The 21,935-nt window shown below is 52.1% G+C and overlaps 1 protein-coding gene across 3 annotated transcripts in view; it reads right to left on the bottom strand.

The window, feature by feature from the left end:
* Positions 1-4,071: 4,071 nt before the first annotated feature.
* RABL6 (RAB, member RAS oncogene family like 6) overlaps positions 4,072-21,935 on the bottom strand; it is a 50,561-nt gene continuing 32,697 nt past the window's right edge. For 2 of the 3 annotated variants that reach the window (XM_032130647.1, XM_032130649.1), the window contains 6 exons: positions 20,219-20,571; positions 17,845-18,010; positions 11,689-11,907; positions 10,731-11,079; positions 8,523-8,694; positions 4,072-6,833 (listed from right to left, as the gene is read on the bottom strand). In XM_032130647.1, the coding sequence (XP_031986538.1) occupies positions 6,664-6,833; positions 8,523-8,694; positions 10,731-11,079; positions 11,689-11,907; positions 17,845-18,010; positions 20,219-20,571 (1,429 nt within the window). In that variant the 3' untranslated portion in view covers positions 4,072-6,663. The remainder of the gene's footprint in view (positions 6,834-8,522; positions 8,695-10,730; positions 11,080-11,688; positions 11,908-17,844; positions 18,011-20,218; positions 20,572-21,935) is intronic. The other variant, XM_032130650.1, reaches the window with a different exon arrangement.

Here is a 21,935-nt window from a genome sequence, read left to right as displayed (position 1 = left end):
CTCCTGGCTCTCGCTCGGCTTCCCGAATGCAGCACGGAACGGGTCAGGGTGCCACCCGCAGCACCGGGAGGCGGTGCTGGGTCCGTGCCGTGCTCCCGTGGGATGAGATTCCATGGGAAGATGCTGCAGCTGGGGCTGGCCAGGCCTCTGGGCAGGGGGTGGGTGCTGCGTCCTCCCCACAGGTGCTACAGCCACCCAGGCAGTGGTGGTGAGGGCTCCGGCACTGGGGGAACGGTGTGGGGCACCCCAAAATGGGGATGAGGGGCTGTGGCACTCACTGATGCCCACCCGGCGGGAAACGGGAGTGACTGGCACCCAGTGCCTCGCCGTGCTGGGGACTTGTGTGTGACTCTGGGAAGTGTTGGGGCTGCCCCACTCCGTCCCACGCTGCTCAATTCACAGCGGGGGTGAATATTCGATCATTTGACACCTTCCCTTTGTCCGGGGCTCTCTGTTCCCCATCCTCACTGTGTGGGCAGCCACAGCGGGGGGCACAGAGTGGGCACAGAGCACTCACGGCAGGACCAGCCAGAGGGAGGAGAAGGGGTCTGGCAGCCACCCCACCCCTGCTCCTGGGGAAGGGCTGAGGGGGGAGCAGCACAGGCAGGGCTGGGGGCACAGGGAGGGCAGGGCAGTGCTGCGGGCACGGGCCTCTGCCCCCACCGCAGGCAGCACCACTGCAAGCTGCTGCGAAATCCCCTGTTTCCAAGGTAACGTGAGGATCCCACAGCTGGAAGAGGCAGAGCTGCAATGGGATGAGATGCTTGCTGCTGGCACCCTGCAGCTCCTGTCTGCAAGTGATGCTCTCCTTTTCCCAAGCTGTCGGTATCAGCGTGATGCCTGGCTGAGGGTCTCCCCTCCTTCCAGCTCCTCTCCTCTCTCCCTCTCATCCCCTCCCTGCCTCCAGCTCTGAACCAAGGGAGAAACCAGGCCCTGCTGCCCACTTGGGGGCTGGGGAGGGAGCTGGACCCTTCCCTGCAGCCCCCATGGGTTTGGTGGCACCCAAGGGTGGGGTGAAGCCTTTTGAGCAGCTACTGAGAGGTCCCTGCCTGCACAGAGAGCAGTAACCTCACATTCCTCTTGGGGTTCCTTGGGAAGGACCAGTCGGTCCCCAAAGGCTCGCAGGAATCCAGTCTAGAGGTCAGGCTCAGGGCATCCATCTGCTGACCCCAGCAGGGCCACAGACAAACCCTGTTTTAGATACCCTCGTGCTCCACTGGGGCTGTGAGGAGGGATCTCGGTGTTGCCCTGCCACCAGTGCACTGGGCAGGGTGCTGAACCTCCCTCCGGCCCCCCTCAGTGATGCCACACACCAGCCCGGTCACTTGGGACCTCTGGTAGCTGCAGGGGTGCCCAGACACTGGTGCCGGCCCCAGTGGGTGGGAACCCATCACTCTCACACCTGCCACGGAGCCACTGCCTGCCAAAGGCACAGGGAGGGCTGTTTCTCCTGCCAGCTCCAGGGAAAAGCCTGCTCTTTTCCCAGCTGGCTGGCACCCTCCCGCAGCCAGCCTGCAGACACCGGCTCGGGCTGCAGCCGCGGCTGCTGTCCAGGCCAAGCCTCAGGCACTGGGAGTGCTCTCCGTGCCATCCCGGAGCATGGAGAGGCGGGACTGACACCTCGCAGGTGTCCCCTGCCACCGGAAGGCACAGCACCGCCCTCCGCCTCCCATCTCCCCTCTGTGGTGATGGAGAGCTGCACCGCTGCCTCGCTCCTTGCTCCTGCCTGCCAACAACCTGGGGGTAACCAGGAGTTTCAGGGGTTCCCGGGCTGGCTGCCCCACGGCAGTATCCCCGTGCAGCTCCAGGCAGAGCACACGTGCAGGCACTCCTGCTTTAACCTGGAATGGTGTCCTGTTCCCCACAGGCTGCCGAGCCCCCAGTTTAGCCGACCTCGCCACACCTCAGCCCGCTGCGGTCTGCCTGAGCCCACGGGATCGCCCACGACGGCTCTCTGAAGGTGCCAGAGGATAATTCCCTCTGCTCAGCACCTGCCCTGCCGGGGGGCTGGGAAGGAAGGCTGGATACTCACCGTGGAGCACCCTCAGGCCAGGAACACGCCAGACATGCCTGAGACGCTGCAGGTTGGTTTTGGAGGCAAACCCCCAAGGTAAAGAGGCTCACCCACTTGCCCTGGTATCTTTATGCAGCAGACTGAGCCAGCGCTGGATTAATTATATTATGCCATGATTGAGGCTGTTGCTAGGCTACAGCCCCGGTTCCTAAGCCCGTCCTACTGCAAAATTTCTCCCTCATCACTCATCTGGCTGCTCTGGGGCATCCCGAAGGACAGGGAAGCACCACGGGCTCTCCAAGCAGCTGGACCCTTGGATGCGGGGACATTGCAGACAGCAAACCCATTGTACCCCCCAGCCCAGTCCCTCCCCAGGTCCATCCAGTGTCAGGGCTGGGGACAGCCAGGTTGCCCTGCAGGCTCCCAGAGCCTCCAAGAGCACTCACAGCTTTACACATTCATTTTGTGTCCTGCTAAAATCCAGCTTTTCATGTTCACTGCTGGGAGGAAGGAAACAAATTCCCACCCTGGGCCTTGACAAGCCAGGGAAAGACTTGTCATGACTTTATGGGAGCAACAGAAACAGGGCAAAGCTGCATCCCTTAAAGGGCACCGTTGGGGCACTCCTTGCAGGTGGCCCTTGGCATTGACCATTGGGAATGAAGAAGGCTGGGTGCACTGGTGAGACAGACTACAGCTCCAGGGCAGAAGGTGATGGACAGCTTTCCACAGGGATCATAAAATCATGGAGTGGTTTGGGTTGGAAGCGTCCTTAGAGCTCAGCCGGTTCCAACCACTTGCCATGGGCAGAGAAACACCTGGAGTGGGGGTGGCAGGAGCTGCAGGGACCTGTCAGCTTGTCCTGGTGCTGGTTCCTTACCTGAGGTTTGACAGGAGACAGCCACAGGCCAGGTACCAGCCATGGTCCCTTGGGCACAGGCCCTGCAGGGCTGAGGCACGTGGCTCAGCAGCTTGGGTGATAAATCTGCACTTCCCCCTCCTACTGCTCCAGACCCAGCCCCTGCAGTTCCGGCCAGCTTTAGCTGCAAGAAACTGCAGCTCCTCGGCCTCAAGCTCTTGAATTTTTTTTGGATGACTGATAAACCCAAAAGCAAATACCCTGGTACCTGCAGAGATGCTTGCAGGAACTATTTATATCCTTGTGATCCTGCAGAAGCTTCCCCATAATGACAGGCACGTACATACTTTTTATATTTAGCCTCTTTGAAAGGATGGAATGGGAAAGCCTGGCTCAAACAAGGCCCGTTTCCTTGTCCCCTCCCTCATGCTTGCTGGCTCTGGATCACACCTCACGCTGTAGCTCAAACCAGTTCAGCATTCCCTGGAAAGGGGAGAAGTCTAAAAAGACCAGGTTGGACAGGGCTTGCAGCAACCTGGGCTAGTGGAAGGTGACCCTGCCCATGGCAGGAGGCTGGAATGAGATGAGCTTTAAGGCCTCTTCCAACCTCAGTCTGTGATTCTGTGTGTATTATAAAAAGGGCCTTTTTGCTGCTATTCCCTTCCACGCTCCCACTTCACCCACAGGGTGGGATTTCTCTGGCCTGGCTGCAGAAGCCAAACCATGCCACACACCCTCCTGGGGCTTGAGTGTAAGTAGAGCCAGCTCCCACATCTGCCTTTCTCTTTTACAGGAGTATTTTGGAGCAGAATGACTCATCTTTGCTAGGTTTTGCCTCAGCTCCTCGTGCTGCCAAGCTGCAGGGAATGTGAAGGCTCCTAGGGCAGCAAACCTGGCACAGGAGCCAGACACATCAAGGCCAGCACCGGTGCCAGCAGGGACTGGCCACCAGGACAGCCCCTGTACCCACACCCGACTAAAACCACTGCCCCCTCTACGCTGTGGGAAACAGCAGCTCTCTCAGACTTCAGTTTTGGGGAAAGAACTCATGGTTCTTATGTTCAGCTCCTTTTTTTTTTGGAATGATTTTTAATTCAGCATCTCGTCCCGCGAGATGTGGGAGCACAGCAGCACGAGGAGGGACACGCAGCTCCCAGCCCAGGCATGGGGGCTCTGGGGTAGAAGAAGAGGTGCAGAGACAGGTGTACAACAGAGCTTTATAGTCAGAATGGACTGTACCAGGGTTTTTCGACGCAAAAATGGAACATGACCCAAAATCCGGATGGAACAGAAGCACTTCTGGGACCGCAGCAGCTGAGGCACCTGCCTTTGCCCAAAAGGGCTGCAAACCGGTCCTGTCTCAATCTTCCTTTTCTTCCCCAGATGTGCAAAGTTTGAACTGTCCCATGCAATTTCCCTACAGTGCCACGTGGAATGCTCAGAGGAGGCAAATGCTAATGGCAGACAGACCTGAACAATACACAGCTCATGCAGCAAAAAACCAGTTTGTTTTATAGGGAAATGGTTACAAGTGCATTTTGGGCGTAAGAAAAAGAAAAATGGAGCAGGAAATGCCTGCTGGTCAAGACAGCTCTGGGTGGATAATGGATCAAAAGAACACATTGCTTTATAGGGACGCAGAAGGAAACTCCAGTTTGGATTTCATGGCTGACATTTTACAACAAAAAGAGGTGAGGGAGAACAAAACTAAACCTCAAATCAACTTACAAGCAAGAGGGAATGTAACGCACAAAACCCGGAGGAAGCTTCACCATCTGAGCTGAGCAAGGGACCCCAGACCTAAACCAGGAGGGGCACAGAGAACTGACCAGCTCCATCAAACACAGGGGCTGCTCACTGAGACACAAGTAAGTGCCAAGGGGTGGCCGTAGTGCCCATCCAACGGCTGCTGAGCAGGTACTAATCCATGGGTTTAAGTTCAAAGCAAAAACTAAAAGGCTTCCCAAAGTCATGGGACAGAGGAGGCTCTCTGCTTGGGGCAGAAGGCAGCACGCTGGCTGGCTGCAGGATGGACAGAAGCTGGAGCAGGACGGACGCTGCCGAGCTGCAGTGCTGGTCCCTCTCGGCACAGAGCAGCAGCTGGGGTTTACAGCCTGACTGTAAAATGCCTGAGAAGCAAATGCCTTGCCATGCCAACACTGCCCTGTAGCCAATTCTGAAGCTCTGGATATCTTCATTTCCACATGGAGTCATGTCCCTGAGAGGTCCCAGCAGCAGGGGATTCTGGAATATGCAAATTCAAGGGTGGGAAATGCAGAAAAGCACTGATTTTTCTCTCTCTTTCAGGTCAGCTTTGCACTTTTCATTGTTTTCCCAAACTGCATAGCAGCTTACATGTAGTGTCTGAGACACTGGGGCCACGGAAATCAATGGGCTTCATGAATTCCAACAGCAGCACCAGTGAGAGCTAATTAAGCTGCTGTGCAGAAAGGTCCCGTTCACAGGACTTCAACAAACACTCTCTCACACTGTCCCTGTGCCTGCTGCTTTAGAGAGCTGTACCATAGCATGATCTGCTTGACTTAAAGCTCATCAACTGCTGGATGAAGCAATGGCCAATATCACCTTTCTCCTTAAAAAAATAGGAAGGATAAGAAGTTAAAGACTTGAGACAGTCGAGCACGATGCGTTCATGCGGCATGTTCTGTTGCACTCCTCTTAACAAGACAGGAATTTCAGGTGTGCAGGAGTGGAATGCAGCAGGGATGGAGCAGGAGGCAGGTCCCCTCGCCCCACAGCCTGCCAGTGACCTGATGGGGCATCTCTGGAAGGAGAAAAACCGACAGCCTGGAAGCAGGCCTGGGAGCCATGCCCTGAACCTTCCCCTGGCTCACGTACATCTCAGCTGGGTTTTCTTTGTGTAACGATGCACCAGAGCAGCACACACAGATGTGAAGCTTTTGTTTTGCTCACTCTGGTTTGCGAGACTACAAAGCAAAGGGCCAAAGCTTTACACATCTGTGCCTGTCCTGGGGTGACTCGTCAGAGAAGATGGAGACAGCCACGGTGCAGAGTCCACTCACAGCCAAGCTACAGCTCCTCGTAGTCCCCCCCGCCCCGTGGTTTGCTCATGCCGGCTCCTCCTCCGCCAAGAAAAGCCTCAAGTTCATCTATCTCACTGCTTTTCTCCTTGCTCTTCTTCTTCTTTTTCTTTTTGTCTTTCTCCTCTTTGCTCTCCTCCTTCTCTTTGCTCTTCTTGTGTTTGCTCTTCTTTTTCACTGACTTGTCTTCTTCCTGCAAAATGAGAACATCTTTATTAGCAAATCCTCTGAGTGTGCCACTGACCCAGGAGGTACTGCCCTGACACCTGGCTCTGAAGAATGGTTTGGGCTGGAAAGGACCTTTGAAGCCTCACCTTGTCCAACCCCCATGCCATGGGCAGGGATATCTTCAACTGGATCAGGAATCTTAGGCTGAAGCACCAGAAGACCCTTCTGCACGTTTGGACAGAAAACCAGAGAGACCATTTGGGTTATACAGAGCACTGGGCTGCCAGAGTGCTTGAGCCCAACAATACCACGGTGTTGGACAGGCTTAAATGGCACAGACAAAGGCTCCTGCAGACTTCCCTCACTATCCCTGAGATTAGGTCTGTTGTGGGCACCCTTCTGCTTGGAAAATCATGGTGCTATGAACACACAGTCCAGCACAGAGGCACTGCTCTGCCTCATCCTGTGTTTTGCAAACTCACACATTCCCTTTTCAAAATTCAACTGCTCCGAAACCTTGCTTTGAAGGTCAGGGGTCTGCAGAGCCTAGGAGGCACAGATCAGAGCTGCAGGATGTGAGCATGGAAGGGAGTCCACCAAGTCCCAGGAGGACAGCACAAAAGGCCACCCCTGTTCCAGGCAGGTGGGTAACGCGACAGGTCTGAAGAATTAAACAGTACCTCTTTGCTTTTCTTTTTCTTCTTCTTTTTCTCCTTAGAAGGTTGTTTATCTGTTAAAAAAAAAAAAAACAACCCACTGTGTTTAATCCATTTAAATGGTAAGAGCTGCAATTCTGCCCTGGCCCCATTTCTGAGAACAAAATGCTCCATCCTGGAGCCATGGGCAAAGGCAATGCCAACACCCCAGGCCAAACTGTGCCCCTTTGGGAACCAACACAGGCCCCAGCACCCAGACCCTGAGTCAACCATATCTGTCCTGTTTAATTATGAGCATTGTATGATCTGTGTGATCAACACTGACCTAGCACTCGCTGTGTCACAGCTACAACAAACACATCTAGAGACCAGCTCTACAAACTGGTCCAAAGGCTGAGTTGGGGACTGGATTGTTATTTCCAGAACTGAAGAAGAGCTGCTGGGAACAGTTCCCCTCTGATGGAAATCCTCCCAGGCATCTTCTCTGAGGACGATGGAGGACATGGTGTCAGCAGATGGGATACCCTGGCAGGCCAATGCTCACTGCTGCTCACACTGTGGACGGAAATTACATCCCCAAAGCATCCCTGCTGCAGCCCTGCTCTGCAGGGGTGAATACTTTCACACCACCAAATGAGTCCCAGAGTCCAGCCCTGTCACATGTGCCACACACTGACTGTGGCTGATGACTTGGCTGCTGAGTGTCCACTGCCTTTGCACAAAACCTCCTTGAACAAGGGAGTACCTGCTCAGCTGCTTCACCAGAGGCTTCATGACAGCACCACTTTTCACATGTGCTATCTGACTGTCACTCTTACCTACACATGCCTTTTTCCTCAGCTGATGTGTAAATGCAGCCTTGGAGAAGCCTAACTGCCAGGCAAGCTCCAATCACTGACGACTGAGAGATGGTTTTATATTTATCACCAAAAGAGGAGATATGAGGAACCCACGTTTAATTATTTAAGAATCTAAACCGAAGTTAAATTATTGACCTGGGCCTCTGCAGATGCACTTACAGCTATTTCAAGCTCTGCTGTTGAGCAGCTCAGAGTGACAAGCTGATGGAACCATGGCAGCCTGTGACACCTTCCTCACACTTTTGGAACAGCTATTCAAGGAGCTCTCTCTGGTGCTGCTCACAGCTTTTTTTCTTCTTTAAATCTTTAACTTCCCATCTTTCATGCTGACATCGGGGCAGGTCTACAGGAAGTTGCTTTGCAGTAATGCCAAGACAGCAGGAATTATTTGCATGAGTAGGATTTGTTCCCTCAGGGAATGGGGGGGCAAAAAATAAAGCCTGAGGAATGCTTAGGTTGTGATCAGGATCTCACCCCATCTTTCCCAAAAATAGAAGAGGAAATTGGCAGGGAATGTCAGAGCATTTTGTCCAAGCTGATCCAAATTCTGGAGGGGGTGGACACTGCAATGCAATGCTGAACACCACTTCCCAGGCACACAGGGCTACGCAGGAAGCCTTACACAGCAGCGGCTTGTGAAAGACGTGCTTCTGCTTGCAGCTGGGACAAAAATAACCCACGGCTGGTGCCAGGGACAAGCCAAGCTTTCCTCCTCGTGGGGAAAATCTTAAAAGCTATTCATGCTGTTTTAAACCAGATTACAGACTCATACAGGGCACTGCAGAAGTTAGAGGGTATTTTATTTAGCACAAATTGGTTTGCTGACACCTTGGAAAGACTTTGGAAAAACTAAATGTCTGACAAACAAGAACAGCAAAAGTGGAAATAAGGTGTGAGCTTTACCTTCCTCGCTGCTCTCCTTGGGACCAGCTTCTTCCAAACCCAAGCCAAAGAGATCTGAGTCATTTTTCAGTTTAAAGGAGGGGACTGTTGATTTCACAGGCTGGGGTGGCTTTGCCAGCGAGGTATCATCATCAGATATTTCAGAGAGATCTTCCCGCACTGGGAATTCATCCTAGAGACAAGCAAAGGCAGAAAACACTGACAAATGCTTCAACCAAAATCTCTAACCATTTTGCAAACAAAAATGTCAGATGTCAGCAGGTGGGGAGGAGGGAAGGAAATGGCAGCTGAACTGAGCTGTTATTGCCTGGAAATCAATGTCCTGGATCTTACAAGCTCTAATTTTTGCCTTGGTAAAATGCCTCAGTCGCACTGGTACTGGCAAGGGTGTTCTTCACACTGGGGCTGCTGAAATCAAATTCCCAGCGTAGGCAGACCTTCAACTCTGTTAGCTCAACAGCATCAGCTTCCTCCTGCCCTGGGGAGGCACCTCTATTCTGGGAAAATCCAATCTAACAGACTGAAAACTCCCCTCCAGCCCTGAGCGACAGAAGCTTTCTGCAGTGCAGCTCTGTGGGTCTCAGGTACCAGAGGCAGCAGGGCTGAGGAAGCAGAACAATTCCCTTCATCGAGCCAAAAGGGAATGTGCTTCCAGGGCAAATCTGCCCCTTTGATGTGGGCTAAAACCCAGGATGCTGCAGAGCGTGGAAATTACCCCAAAATACTCTGTCTCTGCATGATGGGAACGGAAATTCAGTTTAATGATCTTCTGATACCTGCCAACTGATCCTCTTCAGAATCTGTTATCCAACCCCTCCTGGTGTCCTTGTGCACTGACGGAACACGGCCCTGCTGCGCTGCTGGTCAGGCAATGCCCCCACCTTGCTAATGGTGATGGCTGTACTGGTTTGCCTGACCAGCACACCCTGCACTGGGAAAGCATTCCCATGCTATGGAGCATTCCCTGTGTCAGGCATTCCCTGGCACTGCTGCTTCCTCACCAATCCCTTCTCATTGGTGCGTGCAAGAGACGGAAACTTGCTCCCAATACTTTTGCTTTCATATTGAATTGTCAAGAAAAGCAGGAAGTGAAGATGCAAAATGAATGGAAAATTACTTAATAAACAGCATGACACATGAGCAAGGTCAAAGAAACTGTGACAACAGCCCTTTCTACAGGATTTCAGAATGATGCAAACACAGGGAAACCCCCTGAACACCAGCTAACCCAGACGTCAGGACACCCCTGAAGAGCCACTGCCCAACCCAAATCACTGCTAGCAGTTTCCAGAGATTGCTCTGCAAGTTTTGAGTACTGGTCATCGAAAGCAGGGATCTCTCAAGCCAGGCAGCAAGTTCTGACCAGTGCAGAGAAGAGGGGCAGAAGTGTTTTCTCCACCTGTAATAAAGGGGAGGTGTGAGTGGACTCCTGGTGTATCTCATGTTTGAGCAGACACCTGCTGAATGTCACAGATCTTACAGCTACCTCTGCTGTCCTGGAAAGTCCTTCCCAAGCAGACCTTTCTTCTTCCCTTTAAGCGTTGCCAAGTAAATTTTGTGATGGCCTTTTTATTGCTGGATTGACTGCAAGGAGCTCACTCTTTCTAGCAGAGACATCCTTATGCATGTTAAAGTTCAGGTGGAAACCCAGTAGCTTTGTATTTGGTACCTCCCACACTGCTGGACTGGCTGAGAATAAACAGCACAGTAAAACACACAAGCAGAAATCTTGTTCGTGTTTGTAAACACAAACCTGGTGTCAGGGAGGTCTAGGCTGGTCATTAGAAAAAGGTTCTTCCCCCAGAAGGTGCTGGGCACTGCCCAGGCTCCCCAGGGAATGGGCACGGCCCCGAGGCTGCCAGAGCTCCAGGAGCGTTTGGACAGCGCTGCCAGGGGTGCCCAGGGTGGGGTTGTTGGGGGGTCCGTGCAGGGCCAGGGGTTGGACTCAATGATTCTTCTGGGTCCCTTCCAGCTCAGGATGCTCTATGGATCTGTGATGCTATGGGGTTCTTGCTGCCATGTGGCTTTCACACTCAGAGCATTTGCTGGGTTTGTGCTCACATCAATCTCTGCAGGTTGCTTAGCACCTGCCTTGCTGCAACTGCTGCTGAGGGGAGGAAGAGCAGATGAAGGCTCTGCTCAGGGAGATGCCTCAACCCTTCCAGCTCAGCTTGGCACAGCTCACAGCAACATGGGCTTGTTATTTACCATTTTCTTCTTCTGGCTGTCAGAATCCTCACTTTCAAAGTCTGGGTCATCCATAACAAATGAGAGCATCTGAGTAGCTATTGGTCCCTCTTGATCACTGTCAGAGTCCTCAGGCTTCTCCTCTTTGACCACTTTCTGCTTGGAAGCAAGTCCTTTGCTTTGGGCAGTGGCCTTGGAGGCCTGGGCTGCTGCTGTGGGGGCAGCAGCAGGAGCTGACAGGCTCATGTTGCCCTTGCTGCTGCTGTTTCGTTCAGACCCAGAACGGGGAGGTAAACTGTCAGGAGGTTTCGGGTCAGCTGCTTTGGTCAAAATTGCTTCACTCTGGGGTTTCAGAGAATTTCTGGAAGACCTGAGAAGAAAGAAACAAGTTGTCAGAGTCTGTCCATCCCTATTCTGTGGAGCAAAGCACAATTAACAGCTGAGCCTGCCTTGAGGGGCTGCATCGTGCATCCTGCTGGGAGAGGCAGTGCCTCCTACAGGGGTGTGGGGTCAAATGCACCACTCAGGCTGAGGACAACCCTCGTGTCCCTAACACTAACCCTAACCCTCACCTCACAGGATGTGGTATGGGGAGAACATGACCCATCTCATCGTTTCCCAGCACAGGATGTGGAGAGTGACTCCACTCCCTTCATGCAAGACGTGACTCCTCTCTCCTTCCCACACCACCACAAACAGCCACTCTGGTGCTCAGTTCCAGGCTCTTGTTCAGATTTGAGGAAAAGCAGGCAGATACTCCCACGCAGAACCGTCCCAGTGGCACAGGAGCTCCAAGGCAGGGGCGGGACACACCACACACAGCAGTTACACCCACAGTAACTACAGCCCCAGCTCACAGCTAAAGAACAGGCAGACAGAGACACTGAGACTGCCCAGAGGCCCCACACAGTCAGTGGCAGGACTGAGGAGAGGTCCAGGTTTGCCAGCACAACCCCACACTTCAGTCTGTGCTCTGTACCTTTTTTTTTCCTGCTCTGTGTTTTTGTCTCCATCAGGTATGAGGATGACCTTAGAGTCTTCCACCTCTTCCTCTTCCTCCTCCTCACTGGAGAGGGTGATGTTCTTGCTGGGCACCCGTTCTGCTACCAGCATTGGTCTGCTGGGGATTTTGTCATCCAGATCCAGGTCGTCTTGGAAACCTGCCACCATGGGGTTCCCCCCAGGCACCTCTCCATCGCTGCAAAACAGAGTGATCAGACACAGCACCCCAGGATGTCCTGGAGAGACCTGCCTCCCCCTGCACAGACACTGAGACTGGCCTGGCTGGTACAGCCAGCCTCAGGGCACACATCCTCAGCCTGGGGCAGCTGATGATTAAAGGGCTGGAGCACCTCTGTTCTGAAGACAGGCTGAAAATGAGGATAGTTAAGCCTGGAGAAGGCTCTGGGGAGATGTTAGAGCCCCTTCCAGTGCCCAAAGGGGCTCCAGGAGAGCTGGACAGGGACACTGAACAAGGGCCAGGAGGTATAGGATAATGGAATGGCTTTAAGCTGAAGGAGGGCAGGGTTAGATGGGATATTGGGATGAAATTGTTCCCTGTGAGGGTGGGCAGGCCCTGGCACAGGGTGCCAAGAGAAGCTGTGGCTGCCCCTGGATCCCTGGAAGTGTCCAAGGCCAGGCTGGACAGGGCTTGGAGGAACCTGGGATAGTGGGAGGTGTCCCTACCCGTGGCAGGGGTGGACTTGAATGGGCTTTAAGGTCCCTTCCAACACAAACCAGTTGGTGATTCTGTGATTCTGTGCACTGCCAGCCTTCCCCTGCCCAGCTCAGGCTGGACCTGCTGCCCGCAGGCTGCGGCAGTGGCATGAGCCCCACACCAAAAGGGCCACAGCAGGATGTGCCACAGAGCAGCTGCTGCCCCTCAAGCTGGAAATGAGCGTCTGGAGAAGGTGAGCCTCAGTGGCACAGAGCAGCGTGTGGCCTCAGCTCCTTCAGAACATGGGGCTCCATCCACCACGCAAGGACCAGTCAGTCAAAGCATGGGAAGTGCCTGCCTTCATCCCACATCCTGTAATTAAACCTGATCATACACTGTCACTGCTAGGGGAGTTCACTGGCAGCTATTAGCTTCCTGGGATCATTTCTATTTCTGCAGTGCTCCCCGAAGCAGGCAGATACACAGACACCATAGCCATGCTTTAACATTGCCCAAATTAAATTAACCTAGGGACACACTGCCAGAGCTGTATGTCAGCCTCCCTGGATGCAGCACAGTTCTGCGTCCAGAGGCAGCTTGAGAGAGCTTTGCAGCTGAAATTGAGGATTCTTGTCTGAACGTCCCTAGGACTCAATTTTAACACCTTCTGAAAAATTTGTTTATGTCAGGAATATAGATCTTTTCCCCAGGCTCAGCTGATGAGCCTTTGCACCACCTTTCCTTGGTCTATTTGCTTTATCCACAAGAGATACTTAGCTCCTTCCTGATAACACCACACACAAGTCACTGCCCTTTTAGTGATGCCACCTGGAGTGTACAAGCACAGCCTTCATTTTTACACAGAGACAAAAAAATTATTATAGCTTGGAACAGATTCGATTGTAGAGACAGAAACAAAACCCTAAAACCCTTAAACTGGAAGTAAGTGGTGTTCCCAGTCACTAGCACAGGACAAGCACTGGAAGACAGTGGAGTATGGTGTGCTGGTGAGATGAGAAATACCCTAAACACAGTCAGGACGATGGTAACTGCTCGCTCTGGCTCCTCTGTACGGCTGGGTACTGCTTTACAAGATAGTTCTGAAGAGTTAATACAGCTGCCAACAGACAATGGAGCTGTTTGTGACAATGGGACACCACGCCAATGACACCTGGTGCAGCACAGAGCCATCACAACCAGTGCTTGTCTGGGCTGGAGTGCCAAGACCAGGGCCAGCATCAGCCCTCCCTCTGCTCTCAGCATGGATCCCTCTGCTCTCAGGACCTGCTCTCAGTGCCCAACCGAGCAGGGCCAGGCTGCTGAAGAGCCCCTTCATCACTAACACTGCTGCTCTCACACCACGCCAGGACGCAAGCACACAGCCCAGCCACACAAAGGAGAGGAAAACTGGTGCCCAACCAGCCCCCAAGGCTGGAGGAATGACAAGTGAGTGATTCCTGTGGTTTTCAAAGCACTGGCAGGGTTTCCTCTTGAAATGCACTGAAAAGAAAATGGAGCTGCATCCTAAAAGTGGCAGGATTTTATTCCGAACTAGACACACTGCCTTTCTTTAACACATCACTGCTCTATTAGGCACAGGGGCTCTTAAGAGATTGCTGCCAATGTCCTTCCACACTCAATCCAGACCTGCAGCCTTTCCAGCTTTCCCAGTCCGAACGGAACACCCACATGTGTACACCCCCTCGCCAAAGTGGGTCACGTCCCTTCGCAGTGAGAACCCTGCCTCCATCTCCAGCCAACACAGACCGCTGAGCGACAGCGGAAGAGCAGAGCAATGGAGTGAATATACATCAGGAAAATCACTGCTGCAGTATAAACAGGCTCTGACAAGGCAAAATTAGGATCAGCTTGTGGTCCTGAGGTTCCAGCTGGAAGGAAAGCAAAGCATGCAAACCCAAGCACATTGCACCACTCCCTCCAGCCCTTGAAGCCCTGCCAAGCTGGCATGAGCACTGAGCCAGCGTGTTTGCAGGTGCAGGTACCCCCCCAAAATGATGCTGCTCACTGTGGTCTGCCCTGAGCTAGTGACCCTACAGCCTGCTGGGGTGTCCTCAGTGAGCCTCTGGTGTGTCACAGATTGGCTGCTGGGGAAGAAACAAATCCTGCTGCAACCTGAGCTCACAACCTCAGACCTGGGTGGGCCATATTCCCACAGCCCTGGGGAGCTCATGGGCTCTCGCCACATCCTTTTTTGGGGCTAAAGAAAGAGAAAAAACCCAAGTTCTAATAAAGCAGGTAAGCTGAGGGAATCCCACGCTGCAGGATGAGCCTGCATGGCTGTTCTAGGAGATGTTGGTCTTCTACTGTGAACCTTGGCTTCCCTCCCTCGGGCTAGCGCAGCCGGGCACCACTGAATCCATAACAGATCCATAAAAGCCAAGAACCACTTCAAAGCCCTTCAGATGTAAGGACACAGAAATCTAATTCGTGTTTAAGATAAATGTCTAAGGATGCAGAAAAGAAAGATCAGGAACGGTGTCAGGTGAAGCATAAACTGCCTTTCAGACACCTCCAGCCCCTGCAGGGACCCAGGCCAGCCTGACCCAGCAGGAACCAAGGGGGAGATGCTTTGGAGCCAGATTAGGTCCTCTGGGGCACTCACATACATGCTGGCTCATGGCATCAGGTTGAAAAGCAGCAAATTAAGTTCTGAAACAGCAAATTGGGAGACTGAAATACCTTCCTAATTAACTGGTAAAGAAACTGATTTGAGGAGTTCTCTACTGCAAGTCAGAGAACCACAACATGCCATTAAACAAAACCCAGGACTCCACTGCAGGCCTGGGGCGTGCCAGGTTGAACAAGGTGCCCCTGCTGCCAAGAAGGCCAATGGTGTCCTGGTCTTCATGAGGCAAAGCACTACCAACAGGTCAGGGAGTTGAGCATGCCTGAGCACTGGCACAGGTTGCCAGAGAGGCTGTGGATTCTCCATCCATGGAGATAATTCAAAAGCCATTCGGAAATGGTTCTAGGAAACCAGCTCTGAGTGGCCCAGGATGAGGGGGAGGTTGAACTGGATGACCCCCGAGCTGCCTTCCAACCCTGTGAATGCATCTCTGCTCCACACGTGAAACCTCAGTGCAACGAGGTGGTGTTCTTGGAGCTCCCTGCAGGACTCCTGTTCGCAGTCACCAAGGCAATTCCTCTCGTTTGGGTAGAAGTAATTTCACAGATTCTCAAAACATGGCTCATTCTTCTGCCACATCTTCAATGACACTTCAGTTCTGGAGCTCACCCTTGGCTCCAGCACACTCAGGCATGCTGGTGAGCTGTGTAAGTTCAACACTCAGGTATCTGCTTCAAAATGACCACGAGACCTGAATGCACCTTGCTGGGACATTCTCAGGCCTTGTTCCTCACTCAGGTACAGGGGACAAGCAACTTCCAGGACTCCATTTTTTAAAACCAATAAAATCTCCCCAAGGTTTGAGCGATTTCACAGATCTACTGTGTTCTTTAGGTCAGAGATAAATTTCTGCAGCAGATTTTGTGGCAATTACAACCACCTCCTCACTGAAGCTGATTATAGAGGACAGTGCTCACAGAACTGGAATGCTGTTCCTGGCTACCGTGGGGCTGTAACTGGCATCCTGAAAGAAAAGTTATTGCAGGTGATGGTCAGAACCACATGTGCATCTCTGAATTTCAGCACATCTGGCTTATTCTAGTAGGCCCTTTTTGGCAAGAAACAGAATGGAAAATTGCCAGACCACTGAGAAACTGTGTGATATATAGAAGAAACCAGAGCAAGCCACAGATGCCAGGTTGTAGAGAAATAACGAGCATGTGAATTTGCAGGGATGTGCTGCAAGGTCTTCTCCCAGGGAAACAGAGCTGCTCTGACAGCACTGGTTATCACTGTGAGCAACAGATGAACTCTAAACCAAGGAGCAGAATTCTTGCACCCCTGTGCAACATCTTTGACTTTTATACACTTTAACACCTATTTGCTTCCACTGACATGCTGAAGCACAGAAGCCTTTGTGAAAGATCAGCCTCCTGCCCACAGCAGAACTGCAGCTCCAGAGCTCTGAGGGCACTTCAGGACCCAGCTCCTCAGAAGGTCAGGCTTGGCTCTCCTGACGATTCCTTGTTAAACCCAGAAAAATATCTCAGCTCTGCCACAGCCATGAGCAAGATGCTTTGTAGGCCAGCACGCTGCCAGCAACCACCACTTTCTTCTTCCTTTTTTTTTTTTTTTGTTTTAATAAAACATCCACGTGTTCTGCCATCACAAGGGATGATGATTCAGGCTGACCTGCATTTACAGGCATTGAGCCTCACACACAGCACTGATTTAAAGTTCCTGTGGTTGAAGTGGAAAATACTGGATCATGACAAAGATGTCAAAAGACGCAGAATCCACCACATTAACAGATGAGCAGTGTCAGCACTTAATTACTCTCCTGGGTAATCCAGTGCTGATGACAAGAGGCAGCAGGCAAGGAATATTCTGAGCAAAGGGATACAGAGCCCGAGAGTATGCTTAGGTCACCTCTTAAGAGACAGTCTGCCTTCAGACAGCTCGTTGCACATCTTCTTGTCTGAGCAGCTCAGTATACACAATCCCCTCTCCCTTTTTTTGGTTAAAAACCATCGAAGCCAGGAAAAAAAAAAAACCACGGAAAAAAAGAGAAAATCCAGCTTATGGCATAAGCACAGCTCTGCCATTTGGAGTAGATAATTATAGAAACACAGACTGGTTTGGGTTGGAAGGGACCTTAAAACTCAGCTTGTTCCAACCCCCTGCACTGAGCAGGGACATTTTCAACTGGAGCAGGTTGCTCAGAGACCCATCCAGCCTGACTGGGAATGTTTCCAGGGATGAGGCATCCACCACTTCTCTGGGCAATCTGTGCCAGGGCCTCACCACCCTCGTTGTAAAAAACTTCTTCCTTATACTTAGCCGTAATCTCCCCTCTTTTAGTTTAAAATCACCATTTCTTGTCCTATTGCAATAGGCCCTGCTAAAACCTCTGTCCTCACCTTCCCTTAAACACTGAAAGGCTGCAGTAAGATCTCCCTGGAGCCTTCTCTTCTCCAGGTGAACGCCCCCAGCTCTCCCAGCCTGGCTCCAGAGCAGAGGGGCTCCAGCCCTTGGAGCAGCTCTGTGGCCTCCTCTGGACTCTCTACAGTAGCTCTACATCCTTGTGATGTTAGCCCTCAGGGCTGGAGGCAGCTTGGCAGGTGGGGTCTCACCTGAGTGGGGTGGAGGGGCAGAATCCCCCTCCTCTGCTGCCCACGCTGTGGGATCAGCCCAGGGCACAGGGAGTTTCAGGGCTGGGGCAGTGTCTGTCACTAAATGGAAGATGGTGAATGCTGACTGACCATACCCCAGCCAGAAAGCCTCTGGGGCAGCTAACTGCTCTGGAATCACTGAATGGTTGCACCACGTTAGCCAGGCTGCACATCCAGGCATGTCCCTGTGCCAGCCTCCCTCCACCCTCCTTTCCTTACCTTTCACTATCCAGCCGGTGTTTGGCCTGTGGTTTCCCTTTGTCTTTCTGCGGCGCTGGGTCTTCCAGAAAGCTGTGGTCCAGGCTGTCCTCAGGAACAAAGTCCTCCACGCTCTGTACCTTGGCAGGGGCTGCAGGGTGGGGGGGAGGAGTGGCAGCAGCAGGATCTGCATTAGCAACAGGAGTTGTAAAACATGGGTCACCACAAACAAGACAGAAATTGGCTTTTTCCAGATCTGTGCTTCCCAGGGTGGCAGCAGCCATGAGCAGGACCTTGGCTCCACAGTGAGGGAAGAGGAAGGTTATGAACAGGATATAAACCAGCCCAGAGTCTGACACGAAGGCACTCACAGATCAGGACAGCTGTGGTTTAGAATGCACCAGGCTGACCCAGGCTCTTAGACAGACTGAAAACCTCTCTGGCAAGGGCTGGCTCTGCTCTCCAGGGAATGCTGCAACCGACTGTACCACAGGTTTTATTACACCTGTGCTAAGTGCACTGCTCCTGGGGGATGTCCCTTCGCCATTCTCTTACCTTTTCCAGACTGTTCAGTTCACCCTCTCCTATCCTCTTGCTTTTTTCAGCTGCAACTGTCCAAGGCAGAATTGTTCACACTGTGCTTTTAGATGTCCTGGGCAAACAAAAGCTCAAGAGCTACCTCAAACAGAGACTGACTTTATATAGTTTATTTGTAGAAATACCTTTACCCATCATCAAGGTATCAGGATGAAAACTCATTAAATTAGCATAACTGAGAATCCTGAAGTGATTAACCTTTCCAGAATTTGCAATACTCAATCTTTTTCCTCTGCTCATGCTGCACTTCACATCTAGAATCTTTCCTTTTGGGTAAAACAAGATTTGTGTCTTTTTTTCCTAGATTTTGCTCTCCTTAGCACAACTTTCAGATCACTTCTGCATATAAACACTACCACTAATGCCACAGAGCAGCATTGGTGTAAGCTAAACCACAGACAAAGGAATTACTACTCGAAGACTTCAAAAGAAACCTTAAATAGCAGCTCCCAGAAAAACCAAGTATTACTTGGTAACAGTGATTTTTCAGCTGCTTTCCAGTGAACTAGTCCCTGGGCACATTCCAGTGGAGGGGCAGGCCCGTGGCACATTACTGAAACCTTGCAACACTGACACATCAGCTCTTCCAGGCTGCCTTTTGCAACCACCCCTAAGCATTCCGAGATATCAGTGCTGGAAGTCACAAGCCCAAAATAGCTGACAAGCTAAGAAAGAGTTAAAAAAGGGAAGAAAACGAAAAACCCCAAACCCAATCACTGTAACACTGGTAGTAGACCACTTGTCTTTTTTTTTTCTACAGATCAAAATGACAAAGGTTTTTTTTTATTGACAAGGAATTTCTAACATCTGCTCCTCTTTGCTTTTTGTTTTGTTTTCTCTGGCTAGGAAGAGTCATAAACAAACCAAAATGGGTGCATTGTGTCATATCTGGGAAGAGGCACAGGATGCAGAACACTGTGTGCAGATCTAAAACCAGACCATTTCAACATCTGAAATTGCAACCCATGTTCCCAGCACCTCCTCCTTTCTCTCTGTGGGTGTCTCAGGAGCACTGTGAGCCAGTGTGAGAGGGGAGGTATTTCCAAAGGGTGACTCAAACTATGACATGATTTTTAGGCAGTGCCAGCTCTGCAGCTCCAGTTAGCTCCACAAACAAAGTGAATGTGACAGGCAAATTATGGTCCGGATCAGTAAAATTACATGCAACAAACCCTTGATGCCTCAGCCCTGGCACTCTGTCCGGCAGGGTCCGGACCAAGGGCTGTGCTGCTCCTCCGGGTACCAGTGCTGAGGGCTGAGGGCTCCCACCCCCCAGACCTGCTCGGAAGGAGCAGATTTTCCCAGAGGGATCTGCTGCGGAGCCTGGACCTACGTGACCATTTCTGGCTGAATGACCTTTAAACCCAGCACTCTGCTTCTCTCTGTTACACACAGGAGCCCCTCCGGACTGCCACACGTGTGCAAGGATGGCACTTCAAATACCTTCTCTAGCCATTTGTTTTGCTATTAAAGAGGCATTTTTCTCCTGGTAGGAACCTGACATTTTATTTATTTTATTAGCGTCTCCTGTGTGTTCAGGATCTTCCTCTTAAGCATGCCACAGCCACTACCCAGCTGGCTGGGCACAGTCCCCATCCAGCACAGAGACAAACCAAAACGCTGATCAGGAGAAAAATAGAGACTGACAGCCCAACTCCCCCTGGACACCCGCTGCACACGCATGGCGCCCGTGGCCTTCACACACCTGTCTGCTCAGTCTCTCGCAGGGAGAAAATCAAATGGAAACAGCGGAAGGCCCACAGGTCACATCCTGCCTGGACAGGGCAGCAGCACCTACCTGGCTGGGGAGGAGCGGGCTCGGCGGCGGGGGATGTCCCGAAGAGCCGCGCGATGATGCCACGCTTGGGCGGGGGGGCTGCGGCCGGGGGGGCCGCGGGAGCTGCGGCGGGCGCGGGGGGCTGCGGGGCCTCGGGCACAGGCACTGGAGAGAAGGATGGGGCGGGGTCAGGAGAGATGGTGGAGCTTGTGGCGAGTGGCGGTGGCGGCTGGGGGGTGCCGGGGCTGGAGCTGCCTGTGGATGTGGAGCTCGGAGGTACGATGGGTGACTGGGAGCCAGAGGAGGGGCTCTGCCCGTTCGTTGCTAGTGGTGAGGTGTGTCCTTGACTTCGGGCTTCCATCATTTCCAGGAAGCTGTGGGGAAGATAAATTACAAATATAAGGAATGGCGAATCTCAGAATCCCAGACTGGTTTGGGTTGGAAGGGACCTTAAAGCTCATCTCATTCCAACTCCTACCATGGGCAGGGACACCTTCGACTAGACCAGGTTCCTCCAAGTCCAGTCTGGCCTTGGGCACTTCCAGGGATCCAGGGGCAGCCACAGCTTTTCTGGTCACCCTATGCCAGGGCCTCCCTGCCCTCACAGGGAAGAACTTCTTCCCATCCAGCCCTGCACTCTGCCTGTTTAAAACCATTGCCTCGTGTCCTGTCACTACCTGCTCATAAAAAAAGTCCCTTTCCCTCCTTTATACAAGCCCTTTTTATTTGGCTGTGTGCTGACCTGGGAGAGTATGGGTCTGCTTCCAGCTGGGCTTGGGAGGGTATGGATCTGCTTCCAGTGGCACTGTGACTCCCTGGGTCACAATACATCTGGTTTACCCACACGAGCTGAACTCACCCCATCTGCATTGAGGTGTGGAGAATCCCAACCTGCTCTGCACTACTGGATGAAACCTATATTTGCAACACTACTGGGAACTCCCTGAATAGACAGACTATAACAACATGCCAGGGCTTGAAATGAAACCTGAAGTCAGTTGTTGGACATATGTCTCTAAAGCAGTAAGTGCTGTAGGGATGGCACATTTTTAGATTCTGCAGAAGAAATCACAGTGCTCAAGAAAACTGCTATAACCTCTTTATCAGCCAAGAATGGATTTGAGAGGAGAATCCTTGAACATCAAAAGAAAAGAGCTGTCCTGAGGACTCAGAGAAGACTGACTGCCATCACCCTTCTCGCAGGGTGCAGACCCACATGCAGGCTCTCCCCTGCACACACTCCCCCTCTGTGTGGGAGGCCCTGGAGCCAAGCAGTGGGAGCTCTGGAGCAGGTTGTGGTCCTGGCTGGGTTCCCAACTGGAAGAACATTAAAGCCTGGACCACTATAGAGAGTGAAAAGCTCTTTCCTTTTCCAAAAGAAACCCAAGCCTAGCCCAAGCCTCCCTCTGCAGCCCACAGTGTTAGCAGCCTGTTTCACAAGCTCTGTGGAAAGAAACGTGGACAGAGCCAAGTTCTTGCCATGAAATGGTCTGAAAATTAGATCTGCCACATACTGCACAGCTGAGAGATTTAGAGAGGACACCCAAAGTGAAGCCTCCTGTATCCAGCACATCCCGATCTCGCCTCTCATTTCATCAAGCTTAATGAATTTGTGCGTAGAGGCTCTGGGTTCAGCTGGTTCTGCAAGATAGACTTGGTTGAGCTCCAGGCAATGAGAATGTCAAAGGAGAGCCTCCTCTCCCACACAGAGCATGACCTTGTCCTTCAGGGACTTGAG

This window comes from Corvus moneduloides, chromosome 21 (assembly GCF_009650955.1).
Source record: "Corvus moneduloides isolate bCorMon1 chromosome 21, bCorMon1.pri, whole genome shotgun sequence".
Lineage (NCBI taxonomy): Eukaryota > Metazoa > Chordata > Aves > Passeriformes > Corvidae > Corvus > Corvus moneduloides.
Note: the sequence above shows the minus strand (reverse complement) of the source record. Positions and strands in the feature narration are given on the sequence as shown.